Below are 24,162 nucleotides of genomic sequence, written 5' to 3'. Positions count from 1 at the left end.
AAGCTGGGCTTCCTACTTAAAGGGAAAGTCAAATTGCTTAAGGAACATTTCTGGTTCCCAGACAATTCAAGAACACATAGCACTTTTCAATAAAAGACATAATGAAAAAAGAAATCAGGAAGAAAAATATTCTGAGGATACAGAGAGGAATCAAAATCCCAATGGATGGGAATTTGACAATATTCAATAAATTGCATTTGCATTTACCATTTGACCCAGAAATTCCATTTCTAGGAATCTATCCCAAAGATACAATAGTAAAAACATGAAACATGTAAGCACATGGCTATTCAATGCAGCACTATCTGTAACAGACAGGAGGGGAAAGAGCCAAAATGTCCACTAACAGGGAACTAGTGATATAAACTGCATGCACACAATGCAGAATTATGCAGCTATAAAGTAGAATAAGGAATATCTCTATATTATACTATGAAGTGCTCCGTGGGATATATTTTTATTTGAAAAAACCATGGTTAAGGAAAGTATATGTGGAATCCTATCATTTACCTAAAAAGGGAGGTATACACATATCTATGTCTTTATTTACATCCTGCTAATAAAAAGATTTTTTAAGTTAAAACCTGCTTTCCTATGTGTTGAGAAGGGAATGAGACAGAGGGTGAGAAGGGAATAAGATAGAGGGAAGAGGAACAGACAGTGTATCTACTTGAATATAATTTGCTTTTAAAATTTAACTTTGAAGTCAAAAAATTTGATGTAATTATAATACAAACTTAAATTTAAAAAATGAAAACCTAAAAATTGAGCAGAAAACAAAATACACACACTGAGAAACTAGCTTGTGACCTAATGACAGAGAATGACTAACACATGACTTTAAACACAGATGTGAGTCCGCAGGACTAACCGAATACTTCTGGTATTTGAAAAGAAAGAACAAAGTGATTTTTATATTATTTTTAATATTCATATTATTATTTTTATTTTTTGGAGTTGTACATGGACAGCATGACTTTATTTTATTTTTTTAATGTGGTGTTAAGGACAGAACTAAGTGCTTCACATGTGCTAGGCAAGCGCTCTGCCACTGAGCCACAACCCCAGCCCCCCATATATTCATATTATTGATGGTGATGTTGATATTGTTATTCTGAGAATGTTAATGTATACAGTGGGGAATAAAACATTAATAATTATGTTGGTGTTGCACAGAACTGGTATTTTTGGTGTGGGTAAAGAAAATAGAAATTTAAGATTAATAAAGTAAAATACCATAAAAACTTTAAGTAGAAGTTTCAATATCAATTCATGATGATTTTACCTTTAAAAAATGAGAATTCCCTGGCTCAGTTTACTGAAAAGGTCTAGAATCAATGACTAATACCATCTCCACTAATAAGGACCAGGGTCCTTTGAGAAATGGTCCAGCCTGTTCCAAGTCTGGGACAGGAAATGTACAAGATAAGCCTACAATTATCATACTTAAAAGCAAGGGAGTTATCAAAGACTACTACAAGGTCACATCAAAAGCACTTAGCAGACAAGTCCTGAGAGCCAAAGACTGGACAATTTAACCACCAGTAAGGATAATAACTGCAACTAACCGAAAAAGATCAAATGTTTTAATCTAACTCAGAGAAAGAAGAGAAAGAGGGAAAGGCAGGCAGGAACTCACTGTGCATTTTTTAAGGATGCTAGGGAATCAATAAAACAGTTACAATAAGACGTGGAAATGGATTAAGCAGGTGTTTTCACTTTTTTTCACAAATGGAGTCTCAAAGAAACAGTGAATAAAAATGTTTTCCCATTTTCTGCTATTCTAGAATAATAACGGAATGACAAAAAACCATTTTGGAACCTCTAATCAACTAATGGATCCAGACAAGGGTCATCAATGGCTGCAGCTCACAGAAGTGATAACCATTCAGAAGCACATAAAATCACTAAATGTACTGCCACAGATATCTGGTCAGTCTCTAAAGTTAATACAGAAACTGATGAATATGTTTAACAGCACTTAATAATGCAATCAGCCAGGAAAATGTAAACAATAATTAATATGATATTAAAATTATTAGTATTTCCCAAGGCAAAAGCATTAATCTTCATTTTTAAAGGATTTTTATCTTTTATGTATAATGAAATATTTACAAGTGAAATAAAACAGTGTTTTTGAGATCTTCAAAAAGCTCAGGGAGAAGCCAGGGAAGTAAATGGGGAACAGATTCAACTAAATGTGAAATTGTTTGATATCAGAATGATGACTGCACATGCATTTATTGTATCTTCCACTTTTATGTTTTGAAGTTTTCATAATAAAAAGTTTAAAAACGATTTTACAAACTAGAACATTCAAAAATGCATCAGCAAAAAAAGACAGCCAGATGCAGAGGCACAGACCTATAATTCCAACAACATGGGAGGTTGAGACAGGAGGATAGCCTCCACAACTGAGACCATATCACAAAATAATAAGTTTTTTTTAAAAATGGCTAGGAATGTAGCCTGGTGGTAGAGTGCCCTTGAGTCCAAACTCCAGTACGGAAAAAAAATTTAAAAAAAAAGACAGAAAAATATAAACAAGAATTGATTCTAAGCTGTTAAATACACATAACAGAAGCAGAGCTTTTCTTATCACAGAGAAGACGCAGTGCCCTTAAAAGAAACTATTAAGTTTCACAGGACTGAAAAGGAGTCTCAGGCATGAACAAACACAGCAAACACTATTCTATGCTCAACAACAGATGGTTTTTGGCCAGTAAGCCAACTGGGGCTGCTTCCAAGCACTATACCATTTTCCATAGGTCCATTATTTTTCATGGAGAATTATACAGCTGTATACATATGTACTTATGGCAAATCATAAAACAAACAGACTGCTCTCCTAGACCCAGAAACAGAACATCAATGGTAAAACTATGATTTATCAAGTCAACTGGTTCTCCATTTTGACAATTTACTTGGAAACTAATGAACTAAGATCAAAGTCCCTCAAAGACACACACACACAAAATCGAACTCTGAAATATGGAATGGGAAATAGAAAAACTTGAGAATAATATGAGGCATCTTTTCTTTCTTCTAACAGAGGCTATAACTTTGGAAAAGGAGGAAATAAAATGAATGTGTGACTATAACAGCATCAAAATATAACAAATGATTTTCTAAACCATGAGTAATAATACTAAAACAATGAGCTTCAAGCAAGAGATAAAATGCACTTCACGAGGACTGAAATAAACTGGCAGATGATTCATCAGCCAGATTAAGAAAGTCTAAAATTTAAATGAAGAACAGAATTTCTCAATGTTGGAAAACTAGGTATCTCAGAGAAAAATTCGCAAGTTAAAAAAAAAAAATAGGGCAACAGTAAAAATGTAACCAGTAATTTCCAAGAGTAAAAGGCAAAATGTTAGGAAGTCCTAGTTTTAGCTTCAGATATGTCAATGTAAAGAAAAGAAGTGTAAATATAAAGCTGTTTTTCATCCAATGAATCAAATAAAATTTAAAAAGTGAGCCTCAGTAGACTCATGACTGAATGTAGTTTTAGACTAATGTACTTTGCTTACATGAAACAGCTAAAAGGTGAGAAACCAGTAACATATACAAACAGCTATGTGGATCTTCCTAGGAAGATGATAATGCAATTTTCATCATACTCTTAAATCTATTTTTCCTTCAGTGCTGGGGACTGAATCCAGGGTCTTGGGCATGCTAAGCAAGCACTCTATCACTGAGCTATACTATCAGTTTCCTTATCATATTTTTAAAGTGGTCTGTGAACCCAAAAAAAGAATTAAGGACTACTTTTAATATAGAAGGAACTCTTGCACTTGGTAAAAGGTCAGAATAAATAATCTCTATGTCTTTTTGCCACCCCTAAAATTTGTCAAATTAAATAATTATAATACTTTAGGTCTACAGGCAAACTGGGGGAAAAGGCAGAAAAGCAGTAGTCTTCTTCATCAGGTTCTAAGAATAGCACAAAGTTAGGGACAACCAACCTGAAGCAGATCAGGTGGCTGACAAGGGAGTGCTCATGAAGTTATCTGCCCCAAAATCTCCACACCAACACTGAACACTATTCATCCCCAGTGACTCTTTTGGTTTTAGCTATTAAGTCCAGAAAACATGTTTTAGAGAAGACACAAACTGAATGCCTATTTACACTGACTTGTCAGTTTTGCCTGAAACAAAGGCTTAAACCAAAGAGACAAGAAAACAAAAAACAGGAAGCTATGAGGGATGGAGTTAAACTGTTTATTTATGACTGTCCAGGGTCTGCACAATGTGGAATTCAATAGTTATTAGATGCAGAACGAAAGACAGCATCTAGCCAAGGGGACTCTGATAGCATCTCTAAAGTTCTCACCTGGGCCAAGACACTTTCCATCTCTGATTTCTTCTCAGCAGAACACTTCTTATCAGACATCAATTTCTGTAAGTGAGCTATAAAAAAGGTGTTGACATGTCAATTTCAACCAATGGGGAAAGGGACAATACATTTTAAGTTTCAATGCTGGACAATTAAAAAACAAATATAAGGATAACATTCTTAACTTAAAGAGTCCTACAGCTGCTTTTATGGGGACTGTCAAGATACTCTCTAGATTAATTTACTAATTAGAAACACTATTATCTGCAGACAACTTTTTTTTTTTTTTAATTAGGGACTTGCTCTGTATACTTAAGATCTGTTCACTTTACTACTTTTATGTTTTCATCCCTGTCCCAATAAAAAAATTTAATGGAAAATTTTTTGAGAAAACAAGTTTAACCTAAACGCTTTATCGTGATCACTCGTACTGTTTGACAGAGATGAAGAACCATACCTTTTAATAGATGGTCTGCCCGAAAACATTCTCCATTCTTTACATCTTTCACCATGAAGTCAGCAAATTTGTCTACATGGCCAGAGGTCCTAAATTAACAAACACCAAGCCCATTTGTCATTTTCATACAAATTAATACACATAGATAGAATTAATACACAGTATAAGACAACCCCCCCCCCCCAATAAGTGGTAGAGTGTTTATCTAGCATATGCAAGGCCCTGAGTTCAGTTCCTGTTGCCCTCCCCACCCACACAAAAGGAAAGTAATGTTATGGACTGGGTGTGTGGCTCAATGGCAGAGCACTTGCTTAGCATGCACCAGGACCTGGGTTTAGTTCCCAGCACTGAAAACAAAGGACAATCCCCCTATAATATGTGTACATAATTGTATATCCCAAAGATGGAAGCTCCCATATCAGTAATAATAATGTATCCATGAGAAATAGTAATGTATGCCAGAGGAAACTCTTCCTCAAATCTATTCTCAGCCTCTCCCAAGTTCTTCCTTTACTTATGAAAAAAGATATTAACTAGATTATACTTTTTCACAAACTGTCATAAAGTCAGTACTATGTTTCAGGATCAATTCATATATAACATGCCTTTATTATTAGTGATCTAAGCAAAGGTCAAAATCATTAGGAATGTGAATAACCAAGAGTTAATTCATGACAGCAAAGCATAAAACAACATTAAGGTAAGTTTTCTACCACTGAAAACTGTACTGACACCGATATTATCACTACCTAGTTCCTTTTAGTGGAACAAGTAGTTAAAAAAATAAACAGAGCTGGAAGGTACAGCTCAGTGTTAGAGTGTTTGCCTGGCATATGCAAGGCACTGGGTTCAATCTTCAGCACCACATGAAAACAAATAAATAAAAATAAAGGTATTAAAAAAATACAATAAAGCTTAAAAAAAAAAAAAAGGCAGTCCTAGGATTCTGTTCATTTGTTTGTCTGTTGTGTTTTTTTGTAGTGCTAGAGATCAAACTCAGGGCCTCAGATAGTAGGCAAGCACTCTAACACTGAGCTACACTCCCAAAAATCATGATCTTAAAGATCTATCATCAGGAATTCCTCTTGTCATAATTGGGTGAAATTAAACGATCCTAAAAGATGTTAATAATAATAAAATTACCTCTCTGCCATGTAACATTAAATGAACAACAATGAGACACAAAATGTTAAAAATTCCTGCCCTTTCAACAGTGTTGATAGAACTGCTCTGGAACTTCAATACAAATAAGTATTTTATTGAAAATGCCTACAAACGTTTTCTCAGAATTTCTGAGAAATTATACTAAGGAAATAATCAAAGATATACACAAAAATCTACCTATCAGCACGTGTAGCGCAGTAGAAACTGACAAGCACCTTAAATGCCTACAATATGGCACTACCTTATGGCACATCCACAAAACAGAACACTCTGCTGTCATTAAAAATACTTCAGACCAGTATTTAGTGACATGAGTAAATGTGTGCCTAAATTACAAGATAAAGCCAGTGTGCTGCTAACAAATACACAGGAACATACAGAAAGAAAAGAGAAAGGATAAACCTAAGGCATATTCTTTCTTTGTTTTAGTATTTTCCAAATTTTCTACATGAACATAGGTGGTTTTTGTAAGCAGAAAGTTACTTAAATATGTATATTAAAGAACCTGCACAAAGTAGGATCTTACTTTAAAACTGGCTCAGGGGTGAGCATGGTGCAGTCAATCTCCAGAATCTGCTCCTCTTGGATAAAATGTTGCCTCCAGGTCTGGATAATATTGTTTTTCAAAGCACACCCAACTGGCCCAAAGTCATACAAACCACTAACACCTGTAAAATACAAGCTGTTACTCCAAACCAATAAAAACAAGGTAACATGAGAAACTAATACCTGTAAGACTTCACATATACCCCATGAAAAGGTTTTAAAGTCAACAATTCAAATCTCTCAATACTTAAGTCTTCCTTCCAGCCAGCTGACAGAAGTAAAATTTTAAAATCTTAGTCTGTTTACTATTTTTATATTTGTAATTTCAAGTAGGACTAGTTCCATATTGAAAGCAACAGAAATTCCCCCCCACACAGGAAGCAGATTATAGTTTTCTGTCATAGTAAATGCTGCTAATATCTAAGCCACCAACATGCTTATACATGCATACACACTCATATGCTTAATATACTTACGCAGGTGCATCTTGCACAGGTGCGTGTTTGCACACTTACATGCTTGCACATGTGTGCACTTACATGCTCACACACATACACTTACACAATTATGCAATTGCATGATTATGTTTACATGCTCATATACTTACACCCATACACACATTACATGCTTACACATACACACCTACACAATTACATACTTAAACACTTGCATACTTGTACACTTATACACATGCTTACACTTTCATACTTACACAATTACATGCTCACACTCAGATACAGTTACACTCACATACTCAACACACTGAATACTTAGTCATACATGCTCACACATACTTATATGCTCACATAGTTACACACTCACATATAATTCAGAGACACACACTCACATACACACACTCACAAATAGTCTCACAAATACACTCAGCAATGCTCACATACTCCCCCACACTGACACACTCACACACACATGCACACATATACACACACATACATATAAACATATACACACACAAACACACACAAATACACATTCATATATATACACTCACAAAGGTATATACCCACACAAACATGCATAATCACACTCATACATACAGATATACTCACACACAGGCTCAACACACACTCACAAATATACACACTTTCATTCAGACACACACTAATACACACATATATTCCCTCACACACAAACACACTCACACACTAACACACTCATATATTCACTTGCACACATATACACTCACCCTCACTCACACACTCACGAACATACACTCAAGCATACAAGCACACAGAAGAGAAGAGAAGAGAGAGAAGAGAAGAGAAGAGAAGAGAAGAGAAGAGAAGAGAAGAGAAGAGAAGAGAAGAGAAGAGAAGAGAAGAGAAGAGAAGAAAAGAGAAGAGAAGAGAAGAGAGAAGAATCCATGCCCGTGTGTGGAGAGGCACTGTATGGCTAGCCAACACTACCAGATCAAGCACATGACTTGTAGATATTTTGCTTTTGTGTGTTCAGAGTTACCATCTGGTGTAATTCCTGTTGTCTGTTCTCTCTGTCCCATTTATTCTTGAAGACTACTTTTTCCTTTAGGATATGGGGACTCATTGAGGGCCTACATACTAAACATTTGATGTATCTGTGTATTTATGCAATTATTCACTCTTCTTAAAATGTGGTAGAGACTTAGGAGCAGCAGAGGGCCACCTGGCTAGTTGAGGTTAAAGCCATTAACCATAAAAGTGTTCTATCATTAATCCCCTACCTCCATAAATAGCAAAAGCTTGATCATAGAAAAACCTCCTCTTCAAGGTATCTTCCATTTTTGATCTGTCTATAATGTCATCTTTGGGCTGTAATGCCAGCTCCTGTAAGAAAAAAAAGTTTTTTTTAAGATTGTACAAGTGAATGGTAATTTGAACTTATAAATTGGAATTTAGTTAACTCCTCAGTAAAATTCAATATAAAATTTATCAAATAGACAATATTTTGATAAGTTAAAAAAAATGGAAGCCTTGGTTCCTCTCACCCTTTAGTAACAGAAAAGATACCTTCACTTAATTACTCAGGAACATATATGATCATTTTCAAGATTATAAAACTAAGTACTAAGATGTAGATACTGGCAAGCAATATCATCAGTATCTAAAATTTGAGTTGATCTGTATAGTAAATTGGTGACTTTAAAACTTCAAACTACTAAATTTGGCTATAGGAGGTTTACTGTTTTGAAAGGCTTGGAGCTGGTACGAGACAGATAAAAACAACAAAAACATTATTTCTACATTTAGGAAAATTCATTTAAAAAAAAGAGCACAATGCTTTCCAGGGAATTCATGAAGGATACTGAGCGTAGGATCTGGGAGGTAGGTTCAGGTGGGGAGAATCAGGGCTCAGGAAGGCTTTAGAGAAAAGATGATGTTTTTGAGTTATACTTTCAAAGGATGAGTAGTGTGCCAAGTACAGGAGGAAAAGGCCTTCTAGACAAAAATAGATAAATCAAGTGACACTTGTTTAGAAACTTTTCTAGGTCTCTCCCACCCAAAGAGATTAAATAAAGAGGAGCACTCATATACCTACTTAGGTTCCTATTTCAGCACACCAAGACTCACCTTTGCTTCCAATACCCTCTTCCGGGCTTTAAGCTCAGCCACTGCTTTGTCTACATCCACTTGGGGTGCTTTATCTTCTTTCAGCTTTCGAACAAGATCTCCCTAGCCAAAAAACAGAATCTACATTTAGGATTGGTTCCAGGAGTCAAGAAACATTAGAATATTGTTTCTTTGCAGTCTTAGGAATGGAACCCAGGGTCTTGCACTTAGTGTTCTCTACCACTGAACACTACCCCTAGCAAGAATGTGTTTTTAAGCATGCCTTTCAATAAAACACCTGTAAAAGAATAACACAATTAAAAGCATTTATTATGTAAAAGGTCGGAATGAATAACTAAAGGTCTCTGCTCTCAGCATTTATAAACCAAGAATACACAGACAAGTTAACAACTATGAGCTCACATGGTGAATTTTAATGGGAAAGGGGGTAAAGAAGGTGGCAGTTTTGAAAAAGACTCATATAGATCACATGGAAATGAATCACTGAAATTGAAAACTGATAGAAATGGTCAAAGAGCAGATTGGACAGAGCTGAAGAGAGGATTAGTGAGCTAGGAGACAGTCCTAGAGAAATTACCCAGAACAGTACAAAAATGCAGTTTAAAAATACAAGAGGTAAATAGAAGAAAAAGTCTGAGAGTTAAACCAAAATGCAGAAGAATAAAGAAATTATTTAAGAGGCAAAATTTCAGAAAACAATAATGAAATTTTCTGTAACTGCTCAAATACATGAATTCTCAGATTCAGGAAGCACTGGAAAATGCAAATACACAAAACAAAAATCCACATGTAGATAAGCTATAGTGAAACAGAGTGCTTAAGTTTTGGGAGACTGGCTTATTTCACTTAGCATGATATTCTCCAGTTCCATCCATTTACCTGCAAATGCCATAATTTCATTCTTCTTTAAGGCTGAGTAATATTCCATCATATATCATATTTTTTTATCCATTCATCTGTTGAAGGGCATCTAGGTTGGTTCCATAGTTTACCTATTGTGAATTGAGCTGCTATAAAAACTGATGTGGCTGCATTACTGTAAGAGGCTGAGTTAAGTCTTTTGGGTATAAATGAGAAGTGGGATAGCTGGGTCAAAAGGTGGTTCCATTCCAAGTTTTCTGAGGAATCTCCATACTGCTTTCCACAATGGTTGTACCAATTTGCAGTCCCACCAGCAATGTACAAGCATAACTTTCTCCTACATCCTCGCCAACATTTATTGTTGTTTATATTTTTGATAACTGCCATTCTGACTGGGGTGAGATGAAAAACTAAAGTCTGAATGTTTTCTCTGATATGCAGATGCTAATTCACAATGGGGGTGGGCTAGGGAAGAATAGAGTTACTTTAGATTAAGTAGAGGGGAGTGAAGAGAAGGGAGGGTATATGGGGGTAGAAAGGATAGGAGAAAGAATCAGATATCATTAACCTACGTACATATATAACTATACAACTGGTAGGGCTCTAGATCATGAAAAACCAGAAGAATGAGAAATTATACTCTATTATTATATATGATGTATCAAAGTGCATTCTACTTTCATGTATAACTAATTAAAACAAATAAAAACTTTTTAAAAAGCCAATCCCCATCCCACCCCGCCCCCCAAAATAAAGTGCTTAAGATGTGTTGAAGACCTGGATGCAATCCCTGATCAACTAACCATGAAACCATGAGCAAGCTGAAAACATCTTTGAGCTTCCTCAACTATAAAATCAAGATGATAATGATAGCTAATCGGACTGTTATAAGAAGGAAATGAAGCTGGGTGCGGCGGCAACACCTACAAGCCCGGCTGCTTGGGAAGCTGAGGCAGGAGGATCGCAAGCTCAAAGAGCCTCAGCAACTTTGGCAAGGCTCGAAGCAACTTAGCAAGACCCTGTCTCAAAAAATTTAAAAAGGGCTGGAGATGTGGCTCAGTGGTTAAGCACCCCTGGGTTCAATTCCTGGTAGCAAAAAAAAAAGGAGGAAAATGAAACACTTTAATTAAATAAAGTATTTTTGTAGCACCTAATAGCAGAAATACAAAACATAATAGCTGTTATTATGCTAAAAAAGCAACTCAATTGTGTGTGGCCATATATACTTCACACCCAATTTGTTTCAAAATGGATTATTTCCTTCTGCTTATGTTCTCCATCTGATAATGGTTATAAAATCTACTATTTTCAAAAAGGATATGTCAAGTTATCCTTCTTAAGCTCCAACATCTGGTAATTTTCACTTCAAAATTTCCAATATAATCTCCCCCTTATACTCCTAATAGACTAGGTTGCTACAAGATTACAGTTTATCTCCCACCCAAAGGTGTCCACACTAACATTAGGCCTGGCTCCAAACTACCCTAATTCATGTTATTTCTCTGTCATTTAATAAGCCTTATTTCACAAACACAAAGCCATCCCTGATTTGGTAACCTTTTCTACTTTGTATCTTCAATGATTATTCTCTAACCCAGTAAGTACTTCCTTGCACCTAATGACATTCTACCCCATCTTTTGAAGCATTTCCAAATATCCCAACCTGACAATTGCTCCTCGGGGACATTATTCCCCTTGGAACTCTCAAGCAGAGGCTGTTTTTCCTCCCACATTCATCAAGGACTGGACGATGGACAGATGTCCTTATTCCCCTCTATACTTTCTAACCAGTCCCCCTTTCCTCCTACCCGAACCTCTGCTCCTCTGAAGGAAGGGCCCATCATCACCTTTTCCTGAGCTGTCATCATTTTCCAAGTTCCCACTGACTCCCTTCCTCCAATGAGTCACCCTCTTCCACAGCTCACACTTTTTAGAATGTCCCAGTCAGGAGGTGAAGAAATTGTCAGAAGCATCTTTCCACAGTTTTAACATGCATTGCATCTTCCAGGAATGTGTGTGTTTGTGTGTGTGAGTGTGTTTGTGTGTGTGTGTGAGACTGGGGATTGAACACAGGAGCATTCTATTTCTGAACAACATCCTCAGCCCTTTTTATTTGAGACAGGTTCTTGCTGAATTGCTGAAGCTGGCCTGGAACTTGCAATCTTCCTGCCTCGGTCTCTGGAGTTGCTGACAAGAAGATGTAATTTAAAAGAAGACTCTTGTTTGAGATTTTACCAAGAGTTGTTCAATCTTCAAGGAAAAAGTCATTCATTAAAGTCATTCATTACTTGAGAAAATAAAACACAACATATTACCAATGCTGCTTGTATCTAAGCCACCAACAATATACCTTATCGGTACATATTTATAGCAACTGCATTCAGAGTAAATCTAAACACAGGTATAAGCAAATGCTTACTGCATTTTAACTCTCAGTGGAGTCGCATGCAGAATTTATATACCAAAATACATATTTATTGCATTTACACCATTATTTGTACATTTTTTATTAGAGCATTATCCTATACATAGTAGTTGGGTTCATTTTGATATAATCATACCTGCATGGAATTTCATTTCAATCCCTTCTTGCCTTCTCCTCCCTGTTATCCTTCCTCTACTCTACTGATCTTCCTTTTGCTCATTTTTGATTGGTTCTTTCTACTTATACATAAAAATGCAACTTACTGTAGAATATTTATATATACATATAGTGTGATTTTGTTAAATTCATTCTGAATTTTCTTTCCTTTCCTATCCCTCTTCCCTCCCTTTCAATCTCCTCCTCCTATTCACTGATTTTCCTTACATCTTTGTGATATCAGATCCTCCCCTCCTGCTCTCCCTTATTTTGCTCTAGCTTCCACAAGACAGACAATTTGGCCCTTGACTTTATGGGACTAACATTTCATTTAATATAATGTTTTCCATTTCCATTCATTTACCAGCAAATGCCATAATTTTATTCTTCTTTATGGATGAGTAAAACTCCACTATGTGCATATATCAGATTTTCTTAATCATTCATCTATTCACAGGAATCTGGGCTGACATAATTCGGCTCTCTTGAATTGTGCTGCTCTAAACATTGAGGTGGCTGTATTGCTATATTATTTTTTAGTCCTTTTGGATAAACAATGAGGAGTAGTGATGGCTGGTTCATATGATGATTCCATTCCTAGTTTTTTAAGGAATCTCCATACTGCTTTACAGAGTGGTTATAATAATTTGCAGTTGCACCAACAATGTATGTGTGTACCTTTTCTCTCACATCCTAAATAGCATTTATTATTATTATTTGTGTTCTTGTTGTACACATTTTTGTTTAATTAAATTTAGGTAGATATTTTGTATGAATGTCACTAAGAATGGAAATGAGGAATTTTAAAACATTTGGTATAAAAAGAGGACCCGAGTCTGATTCAGTAGCGAACCAAGGATTTAATTATACCCCATTCTCTTGTCATATTCAAATTAGTCTGGCCTGTTACACCTGCAGTTTTTATTCTATTATCCTAATCTTTTTAGGCAAAGCAACAACCCCAAGCACCCTCTAACTTCATTGCATCTTATTATTATAAGTATTTAGCACTACTGGCTTATTCCTTACTCTCCCAGGGGTTCTTTCCCTTCCTCTTCCTGTCAAAACACCTAACTCCTAAGTATTCACCAACAGCCCTTTCTGATGGGGAAAAGAAGCCTACATGAGCTTCTGCTCTGAAGGCATGGTTGTAGTTCTTTCTGAATGTCAAAGAAGTAGGCAAGTCCCTCTCTCCAACTCCTTGGTGTGTCATTTCCTCCTCAAGCTTCTCAAAGGGAATGGGCAAACAAGACTGCAAGTAAACAGGTAAGAAAAAATTTTATTTCACTCCCCTAAATGACTTTTTGTCTTTTAAGGTTTGGGCACAGAATTAGGCACACAGGTTCAAGCAGAAGCCAGCTACAACATAGAAATAACATGAGAATAATGAGTCCTGCATGGAGTTCATCATCTCTAATATCCCAGTGAAGAAAAGAAATATTCATATTTATTCTCAATAGTGGATTAGAATCATGATTTATAATGATCGGATCCTAAAAACAAAAGAACTAGAGGTACTGGAGCCAGGGTTGTGGCTCAGTGGTAGAGTGCTTGCCCGGCATGTGTAACACCCTGGGTTCAATCCTCAGCACCACATATATATAAATAAATAAAGACCCATCAACAACTAAAAAAAAATATATATGTATATATGTGTGTGTGTCTGTGTGTGTGTGTGTGTGTGTGTGTGTGTGTGTGTGTGTGTTTGTGTGCATATTCACACATAAAAGGCTGGGGATGTGGCTCAGTTGTTAAGCACCTGTGGGTTCAATCCCCAGTACCAAAAAAAAAAAAAAAAAAAAACTGAAGGTATCCTTGACATGAACATAGTTAAGGATTCCTGGTTTCTAATTATTTTTGAGGCTGAGGCAGGAGTTTCACAATTTCAAGGCCAGCCTGAACATCCTAATGAGAAACTCTCTCAAAATTAAAAATAAAAGGGCTAGGAGCTCAGTGGTACAGCACTCCTGAGTTCAATCTCCAATAATGCAAAAAAACAAAGAAATTTTTAAATGAAAATTTTAAATGTGCTGAAACACATTCATATTATCTACACATCTATTCATTAATGTTAGACAATAAATCATCAGTGAGAGACCGCCTTCAAGAATCATTTAAAAAGGCATTTCTATCATCTCACCAAATTCAGAAATATCAATTTTCTTATATAGGTTCAAATATTCTCAAACTGACAATCATAAGAAAATAGGTGGTTGCATGCCAGCAGTGTTTGATAGTACGGCATCCAATAAATACCTAACATCTCACCAAGTACTTATAATATACGGGGCAGCATTCTCAGCACTTTGCACAAATTCTCATTTTAACTTTTCAAACTCCATTTCCATATTGCAGATGATGAACTACCAAAAAGTTAAGTCATTTTCCTAATGACAGAAAAGTCAAGATCTAAACTTTGGAAATACAACTTCAGAGCCTACACTTACTGAATTATTAGGCTACATTGCCATCAGTATTTAGTGACAAACACAAAAACAGGCAGGGGTATAAAGAAAACTCATCAAAAAATTCTTCAAAACTTTTCCTATCTTGACAAATTCCACCTTAGATTTAAAAAAAAAAGGCTTCTTGGTTCTTCTTCTCATAGTAGTTACTTTGTTATAGCTTCACGCCACACCCACCTAAATAGTTTGAGTGGCCTTTTCAGTCCAGATAATAATACACTGAAAGCTGGACCAAATCTCTACACCAGTTCCTCCCTGAACATCTAGATCAGGTAAGTCATCTCTACAGGTCCAGCTTGCACCAAGAGTCACATTCCTTCAACTACTTAATCTCACTTAACATTAGGACAAAGCCAAGTGGGGAGAAAACCAGCAGAGTGGTCAACAACTAAATGCTGAAATGGATAAAGTGTGATCAGTATCCCTTAGGATACGAAGCAAAGGCACTGGAGAAGGTCAAAGACAGTGCAGTGGGCAGAAGATGGAATGGAAAATGAGAAAAGTGGAGACAGTGGCAGTGTAGGAAGAAACCCCAGATTAGAAAGGAAACAAGGCTGGGGGAAGGAGTTTCAGGGAGATTTGGAGACAGCAGTCCAAGTCTGTCTTTTTTAATAGGAATCAGATACTTCCATTGTCTGAAAGCAGAGGTTGTGAAACTTTGTAGTATCAAGGCCCCTTTTCACTGTTAAAATCACTGAGGACCCCAAAAGCTTTTGTTTATCAATATTTACTATACAGCCAGCTCTTGACTTAAGATAGTTCAACTTAAATTATTTTGACTTAACAATGGTGCAAAAGTGATATGCATTCAACAGAAACAGTCCTTTAAATTTTGAGTTCCTATCTTTTCCTGGACAAAAATATAGAGCTGCAGTTCCCAATCAGTCAAAGAATACAAGGGTAAACAACCTACACTCTACAGCATGCTGTGTTGCTAGTGTTGCTAAGTTAGAATATTCTTGGGTAGGCTAAGTGTGTATCGAACACATTTTCAACTTACAATGGGTTTATCAGGACACAATCCCGTTGTAAGCAGAGGAGCACAGGTGTTAGAAATTAAAATAGAAATTTTTAAAAATTTATTAATTCACTCAAAATAATAAAATCTCAATATATGCTAACATGTATAAAAAATAACATATTATGAAAAAACCACTATTTTCTAAAATAGTGAGAATTATAGTTTTATAATTTCACAACTCTTAATTTCTAACTTAATAGAACAGAACTAGACTCTCATATCTACTTATTTGCAATATGGTATTTTGAGTAAATAATATTAAGAAAATCATACAGAGTTGGAAAAGGAAGTAGAATTTTAAAAGTCTCTTCAGATGAGAAAAGAATTCACTGTGATTATTCTTCTTTGATACTACATCAAAATTCTGACAAGTAGTAACTTAAGTTATTTCTAACACAAAAAAAATAGAACTAAACTTTTTATACTGTTACATTAAGTTCATGAATGCTATCTTTGAATGGATCCTTTAAATGGAAATCTGATTTCATAACATTGCACTAAACTGGTCATTTGGAAAATACTGATTAAATGACTTACGCAGATCTTCCAAATATTAATCCACTTAATATACAATATTTAAAAATACCCATTTATTAATATCACTGTTCACCTAATCACATTTTTATACCCTTTTTTATTTATTTATCTTTATATGGTGCCAAGGATCAAACCCAGTGCCCCACACATGGGAGACAAGCACTCTACCACTGAGCTACAACCCCACACCTCATCAAAATTCTTTAAGTCAGGTCCTGCAACTCATACTGTAATCCCAGAAATCTGGGAGGCTGAAGCAGGAGGATGGCAAGTTCAAAGTCAGCCTGGGAAACTTAGCAAATTATTTTAGATCCTGCCTCAAAATAAAAACAAGGGCTGGGGATATAGCTCAGTTGGTAGAGTGCTTACCTTGTAAGCACAAGGCCCTGGGTTCAAACCCCAGCACCACAAAAAGATAAATAAATAAAAAATAAAAATAAAAAAACAAAAATAAATAAAAAGTACTGAGTATAACTCAGTAGTAGATTCAATCCCCAGTACTGAAAAAACAAAACAAAAAGAAAAGAGTCTTCAAATACTGTGAAGCTGCCAACCTCAAAGTTAAATTTTCCCAAAATTCTATAATTTCCTAAAACCTTAAATTTTATGATTGGGCACCAATACTACCAGTTGTTTTCTTGAAGTAACAATCTCACATCATTCATCTTCCACAGTAGCAGATTTATATGAAACACATGCCATTAACCAAAACAGTCCTTAAGCATCTTCAAAAATCCACTCCCTTTCAACTGCACAAACTTCACAATGGAAATATGTAAAAGGAACAGGGGTGACAGTGTCTCATTTCCTCATATGCAAAAAAATAGGAGGGGGTTAATTAGATGACTTTTAAATTCCTTCCAACTGGCACTTGTCTCAGTATGATTCAAAGTTCCAGGCAATTAACTGATATTTGTGTGGTCCTACAAAATTAGAAAGAGAACCCAAACCAACTTACATAAATTAACTCAATCAGGAAAAAAAGTACAAAAAACAATCAAGCCAACATAAACAATACACAAAATTCACAAATCAATATGCAAAAAAGATAAGAGTAGCATGGGAAGGCTGTTACTTGATCAAAGTTTACTTCAGTTAACCAGACTCACTGTAAGTACAGATGGATAATTTGCACTGCAGTTCCAGGCAAACGTGGCAGAGGGAGGGGTTTGGGTTGTGCTTTTTTCTAAATTAGATGTATTCTCCCTTCTAAGAAAGGATATTAAAAAAAAAAAATTGAAGAGTTACAGTAAAGACAAAGGAACCACACCTAATTTTATTTAGGGAGGAGAGAATGGATGAAGGGAGAATAAGCATACAGTGTTCTGATGCGTACAAAAAAGAAGAAAATAACACGGTGAAATTTTAAAATAAAAAAATCTATAAAACAAATCAGGTTCAGACTAGAAAGTAGAGACTGCAAAGTGGCAGAACTTAATCAATTTGCGGCAGTTATGCCCCCAGTGAGTTATTTCTGAGATAGGGTTCCACCCTCCGAAGCTAAGGCAAATTATTGCATCAGGCGCCAGTGCAGGAGAAACTCGTTTGGTGTTTACTACTAGTAGGTCATAGATCCCTGGGTCCTACTGCAATCTTCTGGTTTTACCTAGTTTGATGTGAGACTCATCTGAACTCATCTTTTTCTTGCCCTCTCGAAATTTTGATCTCCATGCGAGTGCTCTAAGAGAAGGAGGCCTTTTATCAAATCACCAAGTCCTCCAGCCCATGAAACCACCCCTCCCTTCCGCAAAATGAAATTTGAAAATGCTCCATAGTTAAGGATGGCTGACTTCATCGAGTAACTAAGCACATTCATTCACAGTCTCCCAGGTTTCCACTCTTTAAGCTCGCTGCTTCCAGATGGCATTTTCAAAAGTCAGAAAAGATGACAAGAGGAAAGGGTCAGGGATTCACATCGTTAATAGAAAAGCAAGTTTGACGCCTCCCTACTCCCACGTCCCAACTCTTCATTTTCTCAGCCGGTCATTCGGCTAGCTAAGCACTGAAGCTTCCTTCAGAGATGAAAAGGAGGAAACAACATCCAAAGCATCCTGAAGATCAGAGTCTGGTCGAAGGTGGGAGAACAGGCACCTTCAGCTCATCACTGACCTGGGAAAGAATTAGGAAGCTGGCCACCCGAGGTGGGTGCACAAAGAGCACAGCAGAGCCTGGCAAACTGAAATTAAGGTTACGCACGGAGGACACGAGGAGAACCGAAGGGTCACAGATCCCAGACACAGAACGTGGGCAGGGAAAGGAGAACAGATCAGGAGGAGAGGGAATTATCCAAGGAGCGGAGGACGCGGGTCCTTGGAAGGGAGGTGGCTGCCGCACCGGGACTTGGGTCTAAAGTGGGGGAGGCGAGGAAGACGCCAGAGGATGAAAAAACAAAGGTGCCCGGCGCGGTGCGGGGGCTTAAGGAGGAGGGAAGGGTGAGCAGGAGGGGAGCCGCGGAGGAAAGCCGGGGGCTGATATGGGGCGTAAAATGCCGGTACCTGCTGGCGCACAGCTAGCCTGAGAGGTGCCAGCACCTCCTCTGCCCCGGTGCCGTCCATGCTGCTCCGGGAGGCGGCGGCGGGGACGGAGGTCTGGGAGCTGGCGGGCGTGCCGAGGGGCCGGCGGAGCGAGGGCGAGGGTTGGACGGGGCGCCGCGGCGGCAGCGACAGCAGCAGAGCAGCACGGAAGGCTCTAAGCAGCGCCGGGCGCAGAGAGGGCATGAGCCGGCGGCCCTGGGCGGTCCGGAGGGGGCGGCGGCGGAAGCGGCGCGCGCGGCCCGGCCCGGAGCATGATGAAATCGCCGCGTAAACGCCGTGGCGCGCGCGCAGCCGCACATTCCCCACCCCGCGCCGCGGCGCCGATCCGCGCCCGCAGATTCGACACGGAACCCGGAAGGGCCGGCGAGGAGATTCTTCCCCGCGGGCGCCGGGAAGGCTGGGAGCGAAGCGAGGTGCTCAGAAATGCGTGAAGCTACCCCAGTAAGGTGAACGTTAAAGCACACAGCTCTTCCTGAGATTTGCAAACCCAGATGCGCCAGAACCTTCAAAGCAAGAGCCTGTCCAACGGACAAGCTGGGGCAAAGCTATTTGGGCATGGGCTTCTCGTTCTATTCTTTCGTCCCCTGCCCCTTAAACTGATTTGTAAACGTATCGGATAGGGATTTAGACTTAATTTTTCTCAAGCTCAGGTATTTCTCGACTGTTACTAGAATTAAGGTCCGCCAGCACTGCATGCTTTCGGAGTCTGAGGCCAGAGACCCGACTTTTAGGGTCCCAACAAATGAGATCCAACCACTCACCCCAAAAAGTAAATGGGAAAAAATGACGAAAGTCAGGAAAGGAACTTTAATAGATACAACCAAATGAGACCAAGTGTTTCATCCCTGTCTTTGGGCAACTAACATAAGCTTTACTTTTAAATAGTGGAAGAATCAGGGCAAGAGAGGTATGCATAATTAAACAATCTTGATCAAACTGTGGTATGGTTGATCATTACCTCAGTTCTGGTTCTACCAAGTGCCTGAGGGGGCATTTATCTCCATTTGCTGCTTAGGATGTTTATCAAACCTGTGATCCTAGAAAAGGGGTGCAGTTCCATTAGAGGGCCGATCTTATCCTGGATGGATCTATCTGCTACGCTCCATTGTCCTGAGAGATGTAGAGCAATGGAGATTTCTAGGTGTCACTCTAGGGATCAGGAACAGGGCATTGGGAAACCTGGCAGTTGAATTTCCCTGCAAATCTTGAAAATACTCTTATCTTGGGGACAAGACAGGTAAATTTAGGAGTAATAAGCCTTGTTTATCATACCTGCATGCAGAGTTGAAGGTAATAAAGAAGACAGATACAAAATGGAGGCAGAGATACCAAGCTTTATCCTGCTTTAGGTTGCCCATTGGGCAGCTGCAGGCCCAAGCGAAGAGTCTGCTTTACACAAAAGCAGCCTAGGTCTTTATGTATATTCACTTGGGTCTTGTTTTAGTCAGTTTTTTTTTTTTGTTTTTTTTTTTTTTTTTTTTTTTTTTTTTTCTGCTGTGAACAAAAGACCTGACAAGAACAATTAGAGGAGGAAAAGTTTATTTGGGGCTTGTGGTTTTTCAGAGGTCTTAGTCCTTAGACAACTGACTCCATTCTTTAGAACCCAAGGTGAAGCAGAACTCATGGTGGAAAAGTGTGGCAGAGGAAAGCACCTCAGGACTTGACATCAGGAGAGAATTCTCTCACCAAGGACAAATATATACCCCAAAGGCATGGCCCCAATGATCCACCTCCTTCAGCCACAGCCTACCTTCCTATAGTTACCACACAATTAATCCCTATTAATGCACTGATAGATTAATACTCTTGTAACCCAACCATTTCATCTCTAAACTTTCTTGCATTGTTTCACACCTGAGGGACATTTCATAGCTAACACATAACAGGCCTGCACCTTTTGGTATCAGAAGGCAAAAGCTCACCCTCAGAGCAGCTAATAGTACCATGTTCTGAACATGTGTCCTATAAAGAGCCATGAAGTTTGATTATGCATGTGCAGATTACCAATTACTTCACTTTTCCCTACCTCCAATCACTTTTCCCTAAACCTCAGACCACCCTACTTCGTTGTCCCCTGAGTTCCCCTAAATCTTATTGTTGAGTAGATAAGTTTTGAGACTTCCTTTCTCATATCCATACCCTTGGCTTCCCCAGATCTTCTGTTTCACAAAACTCAGTTCAGAGATTGACATGTTATGAGAGGCAAAACAGGCCTGCTTTGGTAACAATTTGGAGAGCCAGTCAGGGACACATCCAGATGAGCTCATGGGTCCCTTGCCCTCAGTATTGAGCACTATGAACAAATCTAATCAGTTTACTGAACCACTTGTCCCTAGAATCACCTCTGAGACCAGCACAGTGCTGCTGGCCTTCAGTGCATAATTTCACTTTTGCAAGAGTACTGTTTCTGGGTTTGAAAGCCATCTTACTCCCCATGATTAACTTTGGCACAAGTGACTGGATTCCCTGTTTCTACTTCCCTCTGATTTGAACTTCATTGTGAGAGTCTTGTTTTGGGGACACCCAATATTTGATTTCTGAAAGGCAGTCTTGGTTTTGCCTTCATTACCAGGGTTCTGGTCCCTGATGGTAGGGAAGGATAAAGAGATCTCCACACACACAAATTCTCTTACGTTTCTCTGAGTTCTAGCTCTAGCTGCAGTATAAGCCATGTGTAATTTCTGAAGCAACAGAAAATTTTAATTCGATCCCCACATTCAGCCTATTAGGTTATGTTTTCCAAAGTTGGGCAACTTTCAACTGTAAAGCCATGGAAACAATAAAGATGAATTACTTTTTTAACATTTCCTGGCCTTAGCATTCTTTGTACAGGAGAGAATGAGGATAGTATTGGGAAGATTTCATTCAAACCATCAAGATAAACTTCCTCTGGAACTTATAGGAATATCTTTGGCAGGGGTTCCCATGGCCTCTCTGCTCTTTTGAGCAGGGATTTCATCCACACTTTTTAACATAACTCAGCTCATGGTAACATCTTTTGGCCTTTTTCTGGTGAATTTATTTTTGGTTCTGGGTGCTTAATTTAATATTTTTATTTGGTGGACATTTCTTGTGAACACCTTTAAGATAATTCTTAAATTGCAGTTAATATGATTAACATGTGAAGGCTTTTACTCCCTATTTTCTTTTGTTTGCCTATTTTGAATCTGGTAATTCTTTTGGTTTATATTAAGATCCTATTTTCTTTTGGAAGGTTGTTATTTCAGCCAGTCCTAGATAAAATATAAACATGTAAGAGCTAACTCCTGTGATAGTTTGGATCTAAAAATGTCGCCCCAAAGCTCATGTTTTGAAAGCATGTTCCCCAGTACAGCAAGGTTCAGAGAGGGGGCTTTTAGGTAATGATTAGATTATGGGTTGTAACATCATCAGTGACTTGATCCATCTGATGGATTAATAATTTGAATGGATCACTGGGTGGTAACTGTAGGCAGGTAGAAGTAGGTCACTGGGGACATACTCTTGGAGATTGTTTTGTCCCTGGCTCCTCCAGTGTTCCCTCTCTCCCTGTTCTCTCTCCTCTTTCTCTCTCTCTTCATTCTCCACCTCCTCCTTTTCTTCTCCTCTCTCTTGCTCTACCTCTCAATCTTTTTCTCTTCCCTACTTTCTCTCTCTCTCTTTCTTCCCAGCTGCCATGAGATGAGCAATTTTCCTCCTCCGTGCCCTCTTCCACAATGTTCCACCTCACTTCAGGCCTAGATCGATGGAGTTTGTTGATCATGGACTGAACCTTTGAAACCATGAGCCAAATAAATCTTTCCTCCTCTAAGTTGTTCCTCGCAGTTACTTTGATCATAGTGATGAAAAGTTGACTTTCCATTTGAGACTTAGATGGGAAGGAAGCAAGCTTTTTAAAAACCAAGCAGTTGCGGGACCTGAAAAATTTGGCCTGCAGCCTATATAAAATTCTCAGTGAAAATCTTAAAGGCTAGTCATAGGAACAGGACAGGAGGAGGACTGAGAGCTGAAATTAACTTAAATAACTTGTTTCATTTTATCAATAAATATAATCTGAACTCACCTGTCTTCTTATTAATTGGTAAATTTACACTACTTTATTTCTTTGTAAATTTTCTGGTAAATAAGGATTTCTTTAAAACAGAGTCCCCCTCTTGCCATCACAGACCGCACCCCAGCTCCCTGTGTAGATCTAAGTTTCTGTGTCTTTGAGATATAAATTGTAGAACTTTTTAACTTAAGAGTCATACCTTTGGAAATGCAAATTTAGGATGAAGTGTTACTTAGGGCAATGGAGAAGATTGATAGTCCAAAGGCAGACCTCCCGACTCCACTCTAGTGATGATTCTCAGGGCCATATCTTGGACTATGTCATTTTTCAGAACTGCTTCATTTCTGAAATACTACCTTAAAAAACCCTACTCTCTAAACCCAAACTCCCATCCTTCTAGATCCCTAATGCACTTCTACTTCACTGCTCTATAAAGTTGTGGACGCAGGATCATAGGTTTGTAATGTGAGAGGAAGAGGGTCAGGATCTTCTCTGAGATAAGGAGCTGAGATCCCAGAATAAAAGTGGAGGTCATTGTAGATGAAGAGATTGAAGTTGGAAATGCTTGGGTGTTTGTAGATCCCTTGACTGGAAGACGTTGATGTCACCCGGTATAATGGGGAATGGGTGAGGGAGTGGATGGAAAGCTGAGAGCCCAGGCAGGGAGCAGGAAGTTGGTAGACAGTGGGTGATGATGGGGGTGGAAGAGCCAAGAACCTCAGTGAAGCTGGGTTTATCTAAGACACAGGAGTAGCCCAGGAATGGAAGAGCATTCAGAGTAACAGGAATGAGCAGCACCCGGTGAAGAGGACTGTGGCGAAATGGGTTCCTCTGGGAAGAGCCAATCTTCAGTTAAGGTCAAATAGTTAAAATCATACCATAAAATCATACATACGTTAAATCACTTCCGAGGACATTGATCCCTTGGCTACAAATGCTCTCTAGTTTATTTGCACCCCAGATTATATCCATCCACATGGTCTGATGGAACTCAGAACAAGTTCCACAATGAGATGAAATGACAACATTAGGGTCCCCCAATTATACAAAACCAATGTGTTAG

The 24,162-nt window shown here is 38.2% G+C and overlaps 1 protein-coding gene across 1 annotated transcript in view; it reads right to left on the bottom strand.

The window, feature by feature from the left end:
- GARS1 (glycyl-tRNA synthetase 1) overlaps nucleotides 1–19,317 on the bottom strand; it is a 47,249-nt gene extending 27,932 nt beyond the window's left edge. Inside the window, exons 1-6 of the mRNA XM_079151157.1 lie at nucleotides 19,031–19,317; nucleotides 9,071–9,172; nucleotides 8,224–8,326; nucleotides 6,487–6,628; nucleotides 4,797–4,885; nucleotides 4,337–4,413 (exon numbers count right to left, since the gene is read on the bottom strand). Of these exons, the coding sequence (XP_079007283.1) occupies nucleotides 4,337–4,413; nucleotides 4,797–4,885; nucleotides 6,487–6,628; nucleotides 8,224–8,326; nucleotides 9,071–9,172; nucleotides 19,031–19,252 (735 nt within the window). The 5' untranslated portion in view covers nucleotides 19,253–19,317. The remainder of the gene's footprint in view (nucleotides 1–4,336; nucleotides 4,414–4,796; nucleotides 4,886–6,486; nucleotides 6,629–8,223; nucleotides 8,327–9,070; nucleotides 9,173–19,030) is intronic.
- Nucleotides 19,318–24,162: the final 4,845 nt, after the last annotated feature.

Source organism: Sciurus vulgaris (genome assembly GCF_902686455.1).
Source record: "Sciurus vulgaris genome assembly, chromosome: 8".
NCBI lineage: Eukaryota > Metazoa > Chordata > Mammalia > Rodentia > Sciuridae > Sciurus > Sciurus vulgaris.
This window is presented reverse-complemented; position numbering and strand designations above follow the sequence as displayed.